The 18,078-nt window shown below is 44.4% G+C and overlaps 2 protein-coding genes across 3 annotated transcripts in view; one reads left to right on the forward strand and one right to left on the reverse strand.

Moving 5' to 3' along the window:
- Positions 1 to 12,018, reverse strand: part of LDLRAD3 (low density lipoprotein receptor class A domain containing 3) — a 124,757-nt gene extending 112,739 nt beyond the window's left edge. The window contains exons 1-5 of one of the 2 annotated variants that reach the window (XM_032445214.2): positions 11,751 to 11,865; positions 10,436 to 10,547; positions 5,908 to 6,061; positions 5,670 to 5,809; positions 123 to 358 (exon numbers count right to left, since the gene is read on the reverse strand). The gene's annotated coding sequence lies outside the window, so the exon portion shown is untranslated. Of the gene's footprint in view, positions 1 to 122; positions 359 to 5,669; positions 6,062 to 10,435; positions 10,548 to 11,750 lie in introns of both variants that reach the window. The other variant, XM_085548188.1, reaches the window with a different exon arrangement.
- Positions 12,019 to 13,466: 1,448 nt separating this feature from the next.
- LOC146760638 (uncharacterized) lies at positions 13,467 to 17,705 on the forward strand. The gene is made up of 2 exons (XM_085548187.1): positions 13,467 to 16,333; positions 17,608 to 17,705. Exons 1-2 carry the CDS (start codon positions 14,457 to 14,459, stop codon positions 17,609 to 17,611), a joined length of 1,881 nt encoding a protein of 626 aa, XP_085404313.1. The 5' UTR covers positions 13,467 to 14,456; the 3' UTR covers positions 17,612 to 17,705.
- Positions 17,706 to 18,078: the final 373 nt, after the last annotated feature.

Below are 18,078 nucleotides of genomic sequence, written 5' to 3' on the forward strand. Positions count from 1 at the left end.
CATAGACAGCCAACATAATTTTCAGTGAAAGAAGTAGATATTATGACAGCTAGCTGCTGTTTAGGCCAGTAAGAATTTGAGTGTGGCTGAGGATATATTACATAAACATTGCGCATACCCACCTCTTCTCTACCCCTAGACACAAATCTACTTTCCTTAGCTTCATCACTATGAGACATCTCGTTATATGGCCACAAATCAAACACCTCCAGCCAAGCTGCAACACGAATGGTAATCAGGTTTCCAGGTCTTTGACCCCCCTCCTTTCCACACTTGTCATGCTTCAGCTTGTCTTGATCTGCTGCTCCTTCACCACCTAGCACAGCCCAAAAGCTACCTTCACTTCTCCAGTTACTTCCTGGGAAAAAAAAAAAAAACAAAGATTTTAAAGGACGAAGAGACAGAAGTAAGCGTGGGCAAGTGAGAAGTGAAGCCAGAGGAAGGAAGAGCAGTGCTCATTGTTTCATAAAATTTGCCATATGTTGTCTGGCTTCATTACACAAATCTTGTATGTGCTTGTTTGATGATTTGATCAGCTGTTGACTTCATTTCATACTGCTGCCAATTCATGACTTGGCTGATTTGACTTGAGTTGCAACCCCAGCTCAAGGATTGTATTTTGCTCATTTTCAGTCATTTTAGTCACTAAGGAAAAAAATAAAAGAACAAAAGAAAGAAAGAAGCCTGCTTTTGAGGTATTTAAATGATTCCTGTGTTCCTGCAGAGCTGCCCACTGCTACATCATGGGCAGTCATGCTGTCCTGCTCCTCTCTGCTGGGACATTTCCTACTACAAGGCAAGTATTTCGAAGATTATGAGGAATATAGAGAAGGGACTTGCTGGGCCACCAAGGCCAGTTTCCTGCAATTACAGATAAGTGTATTTTAGTATCCTCCTTCATACACTTCCCATATAACCTTGCTAGCATAGAGTTTCCCAAAGTAACAGCATTTCCCCTAGAAGGTTATGCACTGCTACATATGAACCAATGGTGGTTCAAACAACAACTGCTGCATATTTTCCTGTAAGCATTTTATAAAATCTACATGAATAGATGAAACCTGTTTGCTGTTGCTGAAATCTTGGTGTTTTCTTCAACGGCCCCAGTATCAGACAGAGATGGGCAGAGCTGTGTGGCTTCAGCTCCACACAGCAAAGGACGCATGGTAAAGAACAAGGAGCATTTACTCCTGAGATTATTTTTTTTTTTGCTAGATTTTGGATGAAGGTACTGAAAATGTATGTATTAATCACAACTGTCTTCCATTTGAATGCGCCCGTGTACACATGGCACACCCATAAATACAGAACACACAAACAGAAATCTTCCTATGATGTACACAAATCAGGCAAGAAACTACAAATGCAGCCACAGTGGCCCAGGGTGTGCTGATGTGCTCTGCTCACCAGCTACTCTTAAGCAGACACGGGGTGGTGAAGGCTATGCACTAAACAGACCATGTACAACTGAGCGCTGGGCAAAGCAAGCCATGGCTATGGCTACTCAGCAGCTGGGAGAAAGGAGTCAGGATGGTTTCTATATCTAGGAGATACCAACAGGCAAAGGAAGGATGGAGGAGCCTAACAACAGCTCCACACTTCTGATCACACCACACCCCTGAAGGACAAAGCATCTGAGCAACAGAGCCTCAAACCGTATTAATGACAATTAATTTCCACATACCAGCAGCAATAGATGGCAGAGTTTTAATTACAAAGTTTGAAAAGGATGCAGGTAGTGAGAGAGAGATTTATGACCTGACTTCTGATTTGCAGAGGAACTGAGCATCTGCAGCACCCGTTAAAGCAGGAGGGATTTATGGGTGACCAGCACCTGTGAGGGCAAGGACATATTTATCTTGTCTACTCTGCAGATGGGGAGGAAGCTACAGAAATAATACATTTCATTTGGAAACCTATTTCTTGTCTTTTAGCAGGAGCTCTCACTCCTTTCCTATCCCTTTGATGTTGTTTGTCTCTCTGTTGATATTCCTACAAGATCAGATCAAGGAGGGATGGGAAAGGTTTATTCTGCATCCTCTCCTGCCCCATATGCCAGTGACAAGATGTGTTCTTCTGCTCACAGGGGCAGCTTTGCTCATCAGGGCTTTCCTTGCACACTGCCTCTCCCCACTAGTAGGGACACACTTTCACTGTACATCGGTAGCAACTTGGTATCCACACAGCCCCCCATTGCTCCTCACCCTGTGAAGCCACACCACAGGCCATCCAACCCATCTCCTCCTTTAATGGGAGAGAAAGAGAAGAGAAACCACAGGACAATGGGTGACCCTGATGCAGCCAATTATCTCCTCTGTGGCTGACCCCTTTGTGGGCCATGGCCCTCATTACATCTGAGAGCACTCAGAGATTTAACAAACACAGGCTGGTAGCTTACTGGTCTTCAACCCCTCCCTCACGTTTGGATTCACACTTCATTAACAGAGAATTTCTCTTTGGGGAATCGAATTTCTTCCTCCTTTGACCTCAGCTTTCTACTCATTTCCAGTCTTCTTGCCTAGCCCCAGGAACAGTGATTATGACCTGGATCAGCAGCCAGGAGAGGAATCCAATGCTCTCAGGTCCAGCGACTAATGACAGCCACTGAGGGATGAAAGGATCGCCATAGCTCAAAGGAGCTGACATCCATTCCAGCACACCCCCTGGCCTCTCCCCAGTCAGGAACACAGAGGTGGTACTGGGCCTAGGACACCGCAGAGCCACATCCAGGCTAAGGTGTAAGGACCCAAACCCAGGCAATGCTGCTCACCCAAACCACCTACCTTTTCCAGCACTTTAAGAAAAATCATTTGCTTGTCATGCACTCCAACAGGGAGAAACTGGTCATCTTAAAGCTGATTTAGACTTTTACAGCAGGGACCTTATTTTTCCTCCTCTTTCCCTCAACACATTGTGGTTGGTTGCCTGCTGGACGTGGGCATGGGGACACTCTCCCCACATGGCCAGCATTAAGGACTGTTGCTCCCTGCAGCCTTCTCATGTACTGTGTAGAGATACATATTTTGTCCTGTGGTTCTGACATTTGGTTACACAGAAGAGATAAAGCCACCTGCTGCGTACAAGGCCAGTTCATCACCATTGCTCTTTTAAAACTACTTATTAGCTGCTTTTTTTGGTCTTGTTTTTTAAAGCTCAAACACAGACTCCTATGGCACCTTCATGGGCCTGGAGTGTGGGAATTTGGGTTTTCCCCAAGTCAAAGCAGCCAGCTGTCAACAGCTCCTGCCTCTGAAGGGAAGGGTGGCCAGGGCTGGCTGCTCCCCCCTTAGCACCACGAGTAACAATGCAACAGCAGGGTGGGATGCAGCCTGACAGGTCTCATCCCAGTCCAACAAGCCACATTCTTGTGTCTCTTTGAAAATGGCTTTTCCTCCCTCTTGTTCCATCACAAGCATTTCTCATACAGGGGCCACACACAACATCATCAAGCCCAAGCCTATGGAGAATTGAATGCTCAGCAGCTCTGGACAGCAAGGCATGGTGTGACCCTGGGCAAGCTGAGAACACCAGGGCAAGCAAGAGCAGCCTCTGGAAACCACAGGTCTCACTCCATGGGTCCATTTCTCTCTCAAGAGAGAGCTGTTTGTGGGTGGACAGCTTTGTAGGAAGGAAAATAAACAAAACCAACCCCAAAACCACATTTTGGTCTGAAAATGCTTCCAGAAAACGTAACATCTTGCTGCCTCTAGAAACACACAGCCTGACCCAAACTGGCGAGTACAAAGCAAAGCAATTTCAGCAGCTGCACTGACATTCCCCACAGCTTGCCGCATTCCTCCCACAGGTGGGCACTTTCCTTTTTATTGTGGGTTCAGACCTCATTTCAACTTTCCAACAGCAGGACTTGCTACTTAACGTCACATTCATCTGCCCCCTCTCTCAACCTTCCTTTTTTTTTTTTTTTTTTTTTTTTTTTTTTTTTAGGCTTTGCAGAAGCAATTATTAAGCATGCATTTAGTCATAGGAAAGCTGAATGGCAGTGAATCTATTCACCAAGAAGACAAGAAGACATGCACGCTGTGCGCTCTGGCCTTTGCTGAATTGCAGCTGTGCCTGCTTTTGGAGTGCTTCCAGAGGTACCCTGGAAAGCAAATACTGAGCAAAAGCAGGAGCCAAATCAGAGCTTTCCTTTTCTCTCAGACACTGGCTACACCATCACTAGACCACACTACAATTAAACCCCTCTAACAGCAGGTGAGATTACAGTTAATTAAGAATTTGAGAGCAGAACTCCTGTAGCCATGCAGACAAGCTACCCATGTGATGACAGGAAACAAAGGACATGTGAAGAGGCACATCTCCTCTTGGCTGCTAGTTCAGACAGAGGAACACAAGCCTGCAGGGCCAGTTCAGACATAACTGTGGGCCAGAGACTGAAGGCAGGTGTTTATGCTGATTTTCTTGCTGTCAGCTTGTGCCAGGGCTGCTATGAGAAAAGTGATCAGCTTCCCCTACTGCCTTGTACTTCTTTCCTCAGTAGGCAGTTACAGCTACAGGAGGCAAGAACTACAAGAAGCTGAACATGTTTAGACCACTTCCATGTTTATCCTTTGGTGAAATGAATAATCCTCACAATCATCATTGCCAGTTTTGTAAGCTGCAGAAATACATGATCTACCCGCTCTTGAAAAGTCTTGCCCAGACTGTCTTTTATAAAGCACTACAAGAGAAACAATCTCATATCTGCAATGGGCATGGAGTTGCAAAGTGTGCTTGCTCTTTCTCCACCAGCAGCTAGACTGGCCTGTTTTTTTTGCTAGGACCAGGCTGAAGGCAAATTTTAAACTGAGAAATCTCCAGAGGAAAATAAAAATTCAGGAATATATTTAGATATTCAAAAGTAAGATGCGAAATAGAAATAAAGGCCCTCAAAGGTCATAACCTAAGAAAACATTTCCCAAGCTCTCTCTATTACAAAGCTTTGCTTGATGGGAATAGCTGCCTCATCTGCATAAAGGTCGCTTTTAGGCTCCCATGCCTCTCTGATGGAGGGAGAGCAGTATGAGGAGTGGGAGTAGCATGAGGAAAGGCATGTCCATGTGATGCTCTGTAGGTTTTTTTGCCTTTTAAAATATTATTCTGTCAGCTCTGATCATGCATTGGCTTCCATCTAATTCCTCGCATGTGAAAGCAAACCACAGAACAACTGACACGAAGTTGCCACACAGCGTTATCTTCATCTGCTTGTATCCTGACCTGCTAGAGGCAGCATATAGCCTTGGCAGATGTTGTTCTGTGATGATTTTGTGGTCCTCTGTGGTTTCTTTTTGTTTCCAGCTGCCTGAAGGGAAGGAACATGTTTCTCTTCCTTCTTGGCTGAAGCAGAAGGAGGCGAGTATGACTCCTCAGCTTGGCATTGCTCTTCCCTGCAGCCTGTGTGATCAGCTCTGCTTGCCTCACAAGAAGCAGATGTGAGCACACTACTGCCAGGCTGTGTGAGACACTGGAAGCATTAGAGGCACAGGTTGAGCACCACCGTAGCAGATAATTTTTGTGACCTACTGAGAGTCATCAGCTGCTAAGGAGGTAAAGCATGCAGGCAAGTTTTAAACAAAGATCTGGAATTTGGATGTTTCAGAACAGTATCTGCAGCTCTACCAGATAATATTTAATATTAAAAATGAAATAAAAGGTTAATCAGCTCTTACCTTTCCTCACAAGCTCCTGAACACCAGGGTACAAACAGGGCTCAGATGTGGTGCTCTCTGGGGTAATGAGTTGTCACTTTGGACATTGTTTTGCAGTGCTCCATTTCTTCTTCAGCCCACATCCACCTCTCTGCACAAAGCTGCCAAGCAAGGACCAGCTGTGATGGCAGCAGTATTGAAGCCATACTGAAGGTTTGCTCCTGGGTCCATTTCAAACAGCACTTCTTCCCATTCCTACCTTTGTCATTGACTGGCTTCTCACTTGCTCCCTTCCTTAGCCTCCGTGCACCTTTGGCTTTCTGCTGGTAGGCATTTTCAGAGAGGAAGCTGAGGCCTCTGAACTGTGGCATGCAGCAACCAGCAGCTGCAGGATGCTGGCTCCAAACATAGACCTAGAAAAAGCAAAAAGCACCAAACACATCTCAGAATTGGCATTATTTAAAAGTCATTTCTAACACAAAGTTTATTTTACCCGTAAGAGTCTCCAAATCCACAAAAAATAATGCTGATGTCGATAATACTTTAATCTGCGTTCTGCTCAATGCAAAGAAAGCCAAAACAGTAGGTACCATGGCTTGGAGTCACAGTGGTGGGTTCGGGTTTGTTTTTATTGAGAAACAAATTTCTCTTCACTTTCCAAGCCAGAGGAATGGCAAGAGATCCTTGTGCATTATTCTTCAAGACATCCAAAGGACCTAAATGTTGTAAGGAACATCACTGAAATGCATCTGCATGGCCAGGCCAAAGAAAGCGTTACAGCTTCATCCCAGAAAATACACCACAAATCCCAGTCTTCATCCCCTTAGGATTCCTGGGAATCTTCTCAGTCTTTTTTTGGGAAATGCCTCCACGATAATTTTGTCTGAGAAAGGATGGGACAACAGAATCTGGCTTCTCCCCCAACAAGAGGATTTGATCATTTGTCCTGTGAGCAGCTCTTGGCACCCAGAGAGGTCTGTCTGCTTTGGGACAGATGTCTGGTTGCTCATGCTAACTATAGCACAGGAACTACCATCAACATTTGCATTCCCTGAATTCTTTTGCTGATCTCCACTGGGATAATATCATAGTTCTTCTTTGTTTGCAAATATAGATGTTTTACCAGACTAATTTGCTGGGAACTGCATTTAAACTGAAGCCCCATTACATGATTTGAGTTTTAAACAGACTTGTTGTGAAAAAGTGACCTTCACTCCTTAAGTTCAAGGCATGAATGGCTGGTGTTAAGGACATGGGAGGAAGGAAAAAGGTTCAATGGGAAATCAAACCAGAGTTTGCAAAGTGACATGGGTTACCACTGAAACCCCTTCCATTGCCCCTCATGTTCTTAGCTCCATTCTACAGGTGGAGACACTGAGGCTCACAGAGATCAGTTCTGGAATTAACTCCTGATCTGTGGAATTAACCTCACGGTTACAAACATGCTGAGACCAACCCTCATTCTAAAAGGGGAATAAAATATTTTAAAGCCTTCTGCAAATAACATAGTGCTTTTTGCACTGGAAAGCACACACCGATCATCTTTTAGCAACTTATGTGCTCCTTCTGTGTTTGCCTGTCCTTGCAACTTGTGTGATTAGGGTCTGAGTAAGGATGGGTTTTATTGGGGTAATTTCTAAATTGAGCCCTTAAGTATGACTAATTTGGAATTCAACGTGAGTTAAGCACATACTTAGCTCCAAGTACCTGCTTCAACATGTATCTGAAGTAGTGTTTGGTGGAGCCTGACTGATATTGACTCTACTGAAAAAGGCATAGACTCTGCAGTGAACCTCCATCCAGTGATGGCAAAATTACAGCAGTACAGCAAAACCTTAAAAGCTAAGCAAGCTGCTAGTAATCTACACATGCTTGAAAGGGTGTCTTCATCCCACCTGAGGGCTGCCACATCACCTTGCAATTTCTGAGACTGACAGGCTGCCAGTGTAAAAAGCCCTCAGTTGTTCATGAACAATTAATTGGTGACACCGCAATTACGCCTGGATTGATCACCTTGCTTTTCAGGTTCACTCAGAGGTAAGCAATAATGATATCGCACCACACTCTCTAGTTATGACAGGACTTGATTTGTGATCTTTACAGAAATTAATTGGAGTTCAAATCAACAGTCTCAGAAACTTAATGAGCAGAGAGATTCATAATATCTGTACAAAGGTGGTGAAAATCTCCACTGCAGCACTTCTGCTTCATGCATGTTTGTAAGTTGAAGGTGATTTTATTTTTTTTTAATGGCAGTATTAAGGAGAAACGCTCCTTTCTGTGCCAAAGGCTGCAATAATACAATGGAATATCGAGGATCTGTATGCTACACAAGGTTGTACAGCAACATCTGTAGGCCAGAAGTGCAACACATGAACACAGGCACAGCTGAATACTGTCAAGTTTGAATCAGGGAGTATTCAGAGTTCCATTTAACAAGCAACATTGTTATTTTCCTTCCAAATTCTCCTCTCTAGTACTGCATATGTTATGAGCCTGAAGCAACAGTGAGGCTGGATAAGAGCTACATAGTTGCTGCTTACAGCACTCCAACACCGGCAAAGCTCCAACTGAGGGCTCTGCAGGGCAAGAGCCACCTTTCTGATGCATCCTTGTGGTGCTCCAGCACATCAGCATTGTGTTAATGAGTGGGTTTCCATTTAACACTAGCAATAACTTTAAGTTCATGTGTTGACCCTGGCAATAGGGAGCAGACCACAGGAGTCATCTTCTTGAGAACAGGAAGGGACCAACCCAGCAAGTCAAAGGCCCAACTTCTTATTCCCCACTGTCAGCTGAGGTCCTGAGACCAACACATGGGCTTTCCTGCCTCAGTTTCTCCTCACATTATCACTTGTGCCACAGAGCCAACAAAGGTGCAAACACCTCTCAATGGCTTGCCATGCTAGAGGCAAGCAATTGCAATTGGGGACAGCTATTAAAACAGAATCCAAAGATCAAAAGCAAAAGAGTCCACCCAACCCTGCCATCTTCATCCATGTCCTAGAAACAGCAGGCCCCTCCTGCACCTGTTACTCACCTGCAACCGCAATCTAAATGTGCCATGCCTGAAGGAAGCCTTTTCTTCTGCTTGGTTAGAGATCCATCAGCTTTACTCTGCTCCTGGTTCATTACAGAGGTTATTACCTGCTTCCCTGATAAAGCCCTACTTGTTATTTCAGCAAGCAATGCAATGCAGACCATATCAAATAAAAACATAATTTAGCCAAAATCTGAGCAATACTTCAGCACTTAAACAGCATGGTCTAGGAACAAAATGGAAACAGCATGACTTTCATACTGAAGGACTAACACGGCACTGTGGAGTTTATGGGTGCCTGCTGTAGCAATCACAGGAAACATCATATGATTTAAGTTGATAAAATTAATAAACCAGAATCCCTGGCCTGTTCTGGATAAGCCATTGTGCTGTTTTGAATGTACTTGTGGCTTACAGCTTCATCAGGTGTTCTAGGCAGTCAGGAACTGCAAAAAAGATTGGAAGCTCTCACTAATCTTACTATGGTGCCTCTTTGTCCAGATTACTGATTTTTACACACAGTTTATGGATTGTAGTCTTTTCTGTTAGGCAAATTTTAATTCTAAGAAGCTGAGATGATTGATCTGGAACTTAAAACATCATTTTCTTTGAAATTTATCCTAATATTTCAAGCTAACACATTACCTTTAGAGAGAGGGGGGAAAAAAAGAAAACACCAACCAAAGGCAGATATTAAAAAGCAATCAAACACCAACAAATGCTACAGTACATCCAACAGACTGTGACTCAATATGACACTGTAAGGAGAGAAGGGAAGAGTCCCTTTTTAAAAGGCTGAGGATTCAGTTTTCCTCCCTCCTTCCTATCACTGGTTTCATTGATCTTACTGTCTGAGCAGCTATGACAAAATACTGTGTCTTCTTCAGCCTTTTTATACCATTTCAAGTTATACTAGAAACTAAAATGAGAAAAACAATGAGTCATACAGAAAAAGCTGATAAACTCTACTTTGTATGTGAACTAATTCACTGCTCTAAGATGTCAAAGGGGCTGGTATGGCGGGTGGGCTTGGCTCCACTCCTCCATCAAGGGAAAACAGAAACTTGGGGATATAAATGAAGTATACAGTGAACCTTGCACAGCAAATGGGAGGAAGCATGAATAATTTCCACATGTATAATCACCGCTCCAGAGTCTGGGCAATACACTTCATACAACAAGCATTCCAGCTATAATGTACATCTGCAGTGTAACTCACCCATCTAGAATAAAGACAGGAAATAAGGTTTTTCCAGTGTCTGTTCGAATGCAACAAGATAAAGCATCTGAGCTTAACCCTGCCCACATCAACACCATAGCAGGAAGAAGCCCAGAGGACTGTTCACATGCTTAAAACAGCTCACTGAATCAGGACCTGAACTGAAGCTTGCTGATGAGTGTTTTTATCTTCTGGTAGGGGAGTAAAATTGCTTTCTGAGGGCTGGTTTCTGAGCATGTCATGCCTGTTATGTTCTAAGAGGATGACAGCCTCATTGTTACCAAGGATGGCAGCTCTTGTGGGAAGGCACGAACATGGAAGGAAGGAGTATTTTGGCATCAGCCCACACACAGCTGTGAATGGACTCCCCTGCCTGGAGCCAGCTCAGGGCACAGAGGGGCTGTCTGGCTTGCTGCATTCTGCTGCTGCATACCACACGCAAATCTTTCAAGGCTATTCTAGTCAGAAGCAGCAAGAAATTGAGCCCAAAGGCAGGGGACACTAAAATCACAACAGTCATGTCCATACCTGAGAAAATTCACAGCAAAGTTTTGGCCACAAAGACAGATGCATTGGGCACCTTAACAGCCACCTGGACCCAAAAACAACAGCACCAGTTTCACATTCATGAGGAATTGCTCTGTAAGAAAGAATATTGAGGGAATGCTACAGACCTTACTTTTAGTAACACTACTTAAGACATTCCTAGAAACCATAAAAAAGAAGTTGGTATAAATTCCCAAAGTCCTTGTCATCAGTATTTCCAGTTTGCTTCACAACCATGAATGAACACAACCTTACAAGGGAGCAAGGCAGTAGCATCTTCCTCATTTTCAGTGGACAACACCCAAACACAATTATTCTGTAGCAAAATGGACAGTTATAAGACTTCCACAAAGCTGCACCTCAGGGCTCCTTGGCATTACATCTCAAATGGAGAACGTGATCATTACCACCTTTAGTTTTGTGGGGAAAAGAAATAAAATTCTCCTAAAATATATCTAATGATGTTTAATTTTTAAAGGATTACACAGCAAACCATCCCAGCAACAGGCTCCACAGAGCTAATCCTGACATTGTAGAAAGCTCCAGACTGACACATCAGAGTCACTGCCAGAAAGACTAAAGTTTATTTAGTTTCAAATGTTATTGAGCAGAGGAATGTAAACATATGAAGCTCACAGTCTCAACACTGGGAGAACTATGTGAGCAGGACTTGATGTGAGCTAAGGGACCTAATCTGTGAATGCTTGCAGGGACAATGAGATCATGAACTCTGTGGGACTACATGTAGGAAGAAACATGCATATATTGTGTGTATGTTTGTACGATCAACACAAGTAGACTCTAGTGATACTCTTTTATTTCAAGACTATACTGATGCTCTGAAATCTGTTTAGTAAGAAGGGGAGCTGGCCTGGCACCCCCCTGAAGCTCCTGGGAGAGGGAGCGAGGACAAATGTGACCCTGACCCCTGCAGCTACTACCCATAGCTGTGCACTGCCTATGGGGAGAGCTCCCTCCTGCAGCACCTCTGCTGTGAGAGGCAATGTTTGGGACTCTCTGACCTGCCACATTCCACCAATACAGAATCAAAGAATCACAAACATCAGAAAAGACCTCCAAGATCATTTAGTCCTACAGTCCACCTACCACCAATATTCCCACTAAACCATGTCCCTCAGTAACACATCTATGCATTTTGTGAATACCTCCAGGGATGGTGACTTCACTGCCTTCCTGGGCAGCCCATTCCAGAGCCTCATCACTCTTTCAGAGCAGAAAGAGTGTTGGTGGTCTCCTCCCCCATACTCCGTACTGAGGCAAACAACAAGAGGATCACCTGGTCCATCCAGGACAGCTTGCATCATGGAAAAGGCACTTCATCAGAGAGCTCACAGTCAGGTATCAGGAAATGTACATCTCTGCTCCTCACCACAGCCTGTAGTCTTCCCTGCTGCCCCTGTCTGGACCAAAGTTGATATCAATACAAAGCAATTTCCTGCAGATTATGTCAGGAATGAGCGTCAAGGCTGAGGTTTTCAAGCTTTTTTGGCTTCTTCTCAGATTGCCTCCTTCACTTTGCACAGTTCTCAACCAGGATATACATACCTTCTTTTACAAAACAGGCTCAGAAGCCTTAGGACCCTGCTGAGTTACTATGAAGTGACCCAGGCAACATCTTCCAGGATATACTAAATTAAACTGTTAACTACACCCCTCAAATCCTTCTTCTTGAAAGGCCATTTCTAACTTGTATCATTTATTAATCTCAGCTGCACTGAATTATTAAAGTGAAATCCTCAATTACTCCCATCACTAAAAATACCAGTGTGGCTTTTAGACCCACATTTCTACTTTCTACTGTAATGTATTCTTCATTTTAATTACTGGCACCACATTTCCAAAGGCCAATGTGTTATCTTTGCAGGATATTGGTCAGCCTAGAAAGAGGTTGACATGTGAATAAGTCATCAGGCCTGACAGGAACTGAATTCCTGAAAGAAAAGAATGTGGCAAAATATCCCGTTTTGTAGGTGAACCAAAGGCATGTCAAAGTGAAGGAACAAGAGGAAACATCAGTTGCTTCTTCTGCTGCATATGTGCTTGGCTCAAGATACTTCACCAGACACAGACTGAATAGAGATCTTAGATTTTTAATCTAAGAGTCGAGCAGGGAAACAAGAAGAGATTCATGGGGTAAATTCTGAGACTGCAAGGGTAACAAGGGCTCCTCAGGTAAAACTCTCAAATGAAGAGATCAAGATCCCTTCTAACCAAAACCACAAAGGATGCCTAAACAACAACCCCAGCAGAAAACAAGCCTCATCTTACTGATGAGGCTGATGGCACCTCCCAAAGAACTACCACAATCCTCTGACTAACATAACCTTTTTTTTGACTTAAAGACCAGACATTTTGAATATCCCTGAATATCCCATCCTCAAGGCCAACTGATGAATGAGCTGGCAGACACCTACCATGCAAAATCCTGTGTACTCACATGCCTCATCCTACCAGAACTAACTCAGGAATGATAAAGGAGTTTTATCTGCATGACCCAACCCACCCCTGAGTATTATAATGACCCATCAGCAGCTAGGAGGATGTCCTCAGGAAAGCAAAAGGCTGGTTGGTTTTGACATGGGGTTGCCAGCTGTCTTAGTTTTTCTCTGACCAAAAGAGACTCTTAAAGACTCACTGGCACACTCTGCTGTGTGCAAAGTGCAGTACTGTGATCTTTATCCTGGTTGTTAGCTCTTTCAAAGCCTATAATGCCATGCTTTCATCTTGGTTAGCCAGGCCAGCTACCTGTGCCAAAATATCTCCACCTAGGTTTATGATAGAGGCATTGCCTCAAAGGAGAGCTGGCTTTAGGTTCTCTAATGTTATCCCTTTCAGCCAATGATCAAGAATGAGAGACTCCAGCAGTCAAGCTGGACCATGCGTACAATAACAACTACTAGAGTTTTTCCTATTCCTGAATCAAACGCAATAAATGAACATTTTTCCTCTGGACAGAAGTCAATCTTTACTTTTCTTTTTCTTTTTTTTTTTCCTTCCTGTTCAGTTCCTTTCCTATGTGTGTGCTTTCAGTTTCAAGTACTTGTAAGAGTACTGGGACCAGCAATAACTTCAGCAAAACAGAGATAAAGATGAAAATGCAGGGAAGACTCCAGAGACCACACTGGATTTCCTCATTACAAGATAATTAATGTATTACATTTTACCTCTCATTCCCTTTTCAACCTTCTTAATAAGAAGAGACAAGCAGAAGCCCAGCTGTACACAGCCAACATCTGATGGGGTGTCATGGTTTAATAATTTTGTAATTTTTGCTATCAGTATTCCACATCATAACATCATATAAAGCATGAATAATTTTACTGAATCTGCAACTTATCAGAAGAAGACTACATCTCCCAGGGAACAACACGATAGGTCACGGGACCTGGACTCTATATTAACTCTGTCGCAGAACAGACTGACGTCTTTCGAGTTCTGGCGTTCAGGGGAGTGTGTGGGAGCCTTCAGCCGTTCGCCTAGATTTACAGTAGGCCTCTCGGTTACGGGACTCATTCTCTCTCCTATTTTGCTTGATTCGTTAGCTCAATTTTCAATTATATTGTATTATATTGTGTTATCCTGTATTTCGATATAGTATTTAGTAAATAAGTGTGCCTCCTTAGATCGTTGCCGCTGTTTTCTTTTCCTAATTAACTTTTTCTTTTCGGCCTAGGGCCCCTCCGGGGCCCACGGCCCCCTGTCACGGACGCAGGTGGATTTTTAGTTCAAACCGTGACAGATTTTGGTGGAGAATGCGGGCAAATTGAGTTGCTGTTTTTCTGTGTTTTCTTCTGTTGCTCTTTTAGCTTTTAACAGAGCTACGAGTTTTTTTTCCCTGTTAAGGAGCTATCTCGTGTTTGCGATTCTGCACCTGCGAGCTTGACCTTGAAAGTCCAGGCGGACTGCCAATACTCCGGTATATTTTATAAACACTGCTGAGCTTTGTTTTCTTTTACTTTTTCTCTCTATTGGAGGAAAAAAGATGTTTTCTCTACTAAATTTGTTTTACCAGGGACTGTGTGCCATTGGTTCCTTTTTTGAGACGCTCCGAACATATTGGGCCATGTTTAAGCTAGCCACTTTTTCTTATGGAGCTATACAATTGTATAATGAATTGAAAGCATGGTTAGCAATGCTCACTTCGTATCTGTATACAGCTCCAGAGGGAGCAACTAATGCAACTAATTATACAGAAATGGTGATTTTTAAGCGTGCTCCTCTTTCTTTCTATGAATCCTTTATGCAGTTCTTGAATGATCAGTGGGCCACACTCTTAATCTCCCTGATCTTACTGTTGATTATTGTAATAATCTCACTCAGTATCTGGATTTATAACATCCGGAGGAAGTCTTCCCTAGAACCAGAGAATACTGAGTGGCAGGGAATTGAAGAGATTCTCAAAGGACAGACATCTTCAGTGTTATGGAGCTTCACTCCTGAACACTTGAAGAATCCTGAGAGTTTGATTGCATATTTGAGGCAGGAATGTTGTGGCTCAGGCAGATCTCAGGAGGCACAAATGATTTTGGGCCTAGCTAATGCTTATTGGGCCTTAGTCAATACCATTCCTGAGAGAGAGAGTCTTAGAGCTGAGGCAGAAAAACTTTGGACTGAGAAGGTAGAGAGAGAAAAAGCTTTTGAAGCTGAGAGAAAAGATCTCCTGTACCAACGAGACTCAATCTGGTACGAGAGAGAGAGTCTTAGAGCTGAGGCAGAAAAACTTTGGACTGAGAAGGTAGAGAGAGAAAAAGCTTTTGAAGCTGAGAGAAAAGATCTCCTGTACCAACGAGACTCAATCTGGTACGAGAAAGAGAGTCTTAGAGCTGAGGCAGAAAAACTTTGGACTGAGAAGGTAGAGAGAGAAAAAGCTTTTGAAGCTGAGAGAAAAGATCTCCTGTACCAACGAGACTCAATCTGGTACGAGAGAGAGAGTCTTAGAGCTGACGCAGTAAAACTTTGGGATGAGAAGGTAGAGAGAGAAAAAGTTTTTGAAGCTGAGAGAAAAGATCTCCTGTACCAACGAGACTCAATCTGGTACGAGAAAGAGAGTCTTAGAGCTGACGCAGAAAAACTTTGGGATGAGAAAAGCTCCCTGCAATCCCAACTCAACACTCTCCAGTCCGAGTACAGCGCCCTCCGGTCCGAGCACGACGCTCTCCAGTCCGAGCACGGCGCCCTCCGGTCCGAGCACGACGCTCTCCAGTCCGAGCACGGCGCCCTCCGGTCCGAGCATGACACTCTCCAGACTGAGCGCGATGCCCTCCGGTCCGAGCATGACACTCTCCAGACTGAGCATGATGCCTTCCAATCCAACTGCGACACCCTCCAGTCCGAGCACAACACTCTTCAGTCTGTGCATAATGCCCTCCAGTCCGAGCATAACGCTCTTCAGACTGAGCACAATGCCCTCCAGACCGAGCACAACACTCTTCAGTCCGAGCATAATGCCCTCCGGTCCGAGCATAACGCTCTTCAGACTGAGCACAATGCCCTTCGGACCGAGCACAACACTCTTCAGTCCGAGCATAACACTCTTCAGACCGAGCACAATGCCCTCCAGACCAAGCTCAACACTCTCCAGACTGAGCGCGATGCCCTCCGGTCCGAGCATGACACTCTCCAGACTGAGCGCGATGCCCTCCGGTCCGAGCACGACACTCTCCAGTCCGAGCACAGCGCCCTCCTGTGTAAGTGCGTCGATCTCCAGGTCAAACATGACTCTATTGACTCGTTGTACACTGACCTCAAGGCCGACTACAACGCCCTCAAAGCCAGTCGCAGCACCCTCCGGTCTGTGTACGACGAGCTCCTGTCTGACTACGACGCTCTCCAGTCTGAACACAAAGACCTCCAGTCCAGGTACGACAATCTCCGGGCAGAATGCGACACCCTCAAGTCTGAACCGTATGTACTCCAACTTAACCAACCACCGGGGGCACCAGATACAATGCTGGTTGCCCCTGTAAGAGGGCGAAAAACAAAACGAGTTTCAACTCAGATAGAGAAAATGCAGAAGGAGTTAGAAGAGCGGAGGGAGTTAGGAGAGCAGGACTCAGGAGAGCAGGGGGACTCAGGAGAGCAGGGGGACTCAGGAGGTCAGGGGGACTCAGGAGAGCAGGAGGAGTCAGAAGACCAGAGGAAGTCGGCGGAGCAGAGGTTGTTAGAGCAGTATAAGAAGATGTTAGAGGAGGAGAAGAAGTCAGAGGAGCAGAGGAAGTTAGGAGAGAGAAAGTTAAGAGAGAGGAAGAAGGAGGAAGGTCGCCTGGAGGAAATAACACAAGCGTCAGAGTCAGGGTCAGAGTCAGACGAGGAGCCAAAAGCTAAATTTTCTTTACGAGAATTTCTCGAGTCCAAACTTATAGATGGGGCAGCCTCATCAACACAGCTGCCAACATTAACACCTGGGACTCCTGATAGAGCAAAAGGTGAGCAAAGTATTACGACCATTATTGATCGATCTTTTAAACTGAGTGAAATTCGAGATCTGAGAAAGGATTTCACACGTCAGCCAAAAGAAAATATGGTCACTTGGTTACTTCGCTGCTGGGACAATGGTGCCAACAGTGCGTGGCTCGATGGCAGTGAAGCTCGCCAACTGGGTAGCATTTCCAGGGACTCACGTGTGGACAGAGGTATAGGCACATGCCAAAATCAGTCCTACACCCTCTGGAAGCGGATGTTGATAGCGGTAAGAGATAGATTCCCCTTTAAACGGGACTTGGAGCCTGAGAAAAAGAAATGGACTGATATGGAGAAAGGTATCCAATTTTTGAGAGAAAGGGCTCTGGTGGAAATGCTCTACAGCCCCCAGTTCAATCGTAACAATCCAAACCAATTACATGATCCTGAAGCAGTCCACGTTCCACGACAAATGTGGCGTGACTTTACAAAGGCAGCTCCAGAAAAGCATGCCAGTGCACTTGCATTGGTATATGGCAAAGGGGAAAGAAAGCCCCTTGTAAATGAGCTAATTAGCAGACTTCAGGAGCTTGAATTATTTATAAGCGCTACAGAAGTTAAGCTTTATACTTCAGCCATTGTCCAAATGGGAAAAAAAATAGTGGAAAGGTTAGACAAAGTGGAGGAAACACAAAGTGATATTATTGACAAATTGGCTAATGTGCCTGATGTAGATGAATCCACGGTGGTACCAGATGATGGAAACCAGGATTTCCACGATCGCCTATTGAGAGAGCTAAACAACATGAGTTCCTCTCGACCTGTATCATCGAAAATCTCAACCATAAAAAAGAGACGTCCTCGTATTCAAGCAAATGACAACGATAAGACACCTCGTATTCAAGCAAACGACAATGATAAGACCATACGTTTTGCTTTGTTGTATTTCTTGAGTAATCATGGGGAGGATATAAAGAAGTGGTATGACTCATCCACTTCTGCACTTCAGGCACGAGTGAAAGAACTACAATCCAAAACAACCACCAAGGTGAACTCTTCCAAACGGGGGAAAGTTCCAGTTGCTGCAAGCCGCCGAGGTAAACAATAGAGGGGCCCTGCCCCCAGCCAGGGGGGGGAAAGGGACAACAGAGTATACTGGACTGTGTGGATTAAGTGGCCTGGCACATCTCAACCACAGAAATATA

The sequence above is a fragment of the Coturnix japonica genome, chromosome 5, assembly GCF_054131305.1.
Source record: "Coturnix japonica strain WE chromosome 5, WE-NBRP24, whole genome shotgun sequence".
Lineage (NCBI taxonomy): Eukaryota > Metazoa > Chordata > Aves > Galliformes > Phasianidae > Coturnix > Coturnix japonica.

Excerpts from the sequence above, each read along its gene's own strand:
- LOC146760638 (XM_085548187.1), top strand. The coding sequence starts at position 14,457 with ATGTTTTCTCTACTAAATTTGTTTTACCAGGGACTGTGTGCCATTGGT.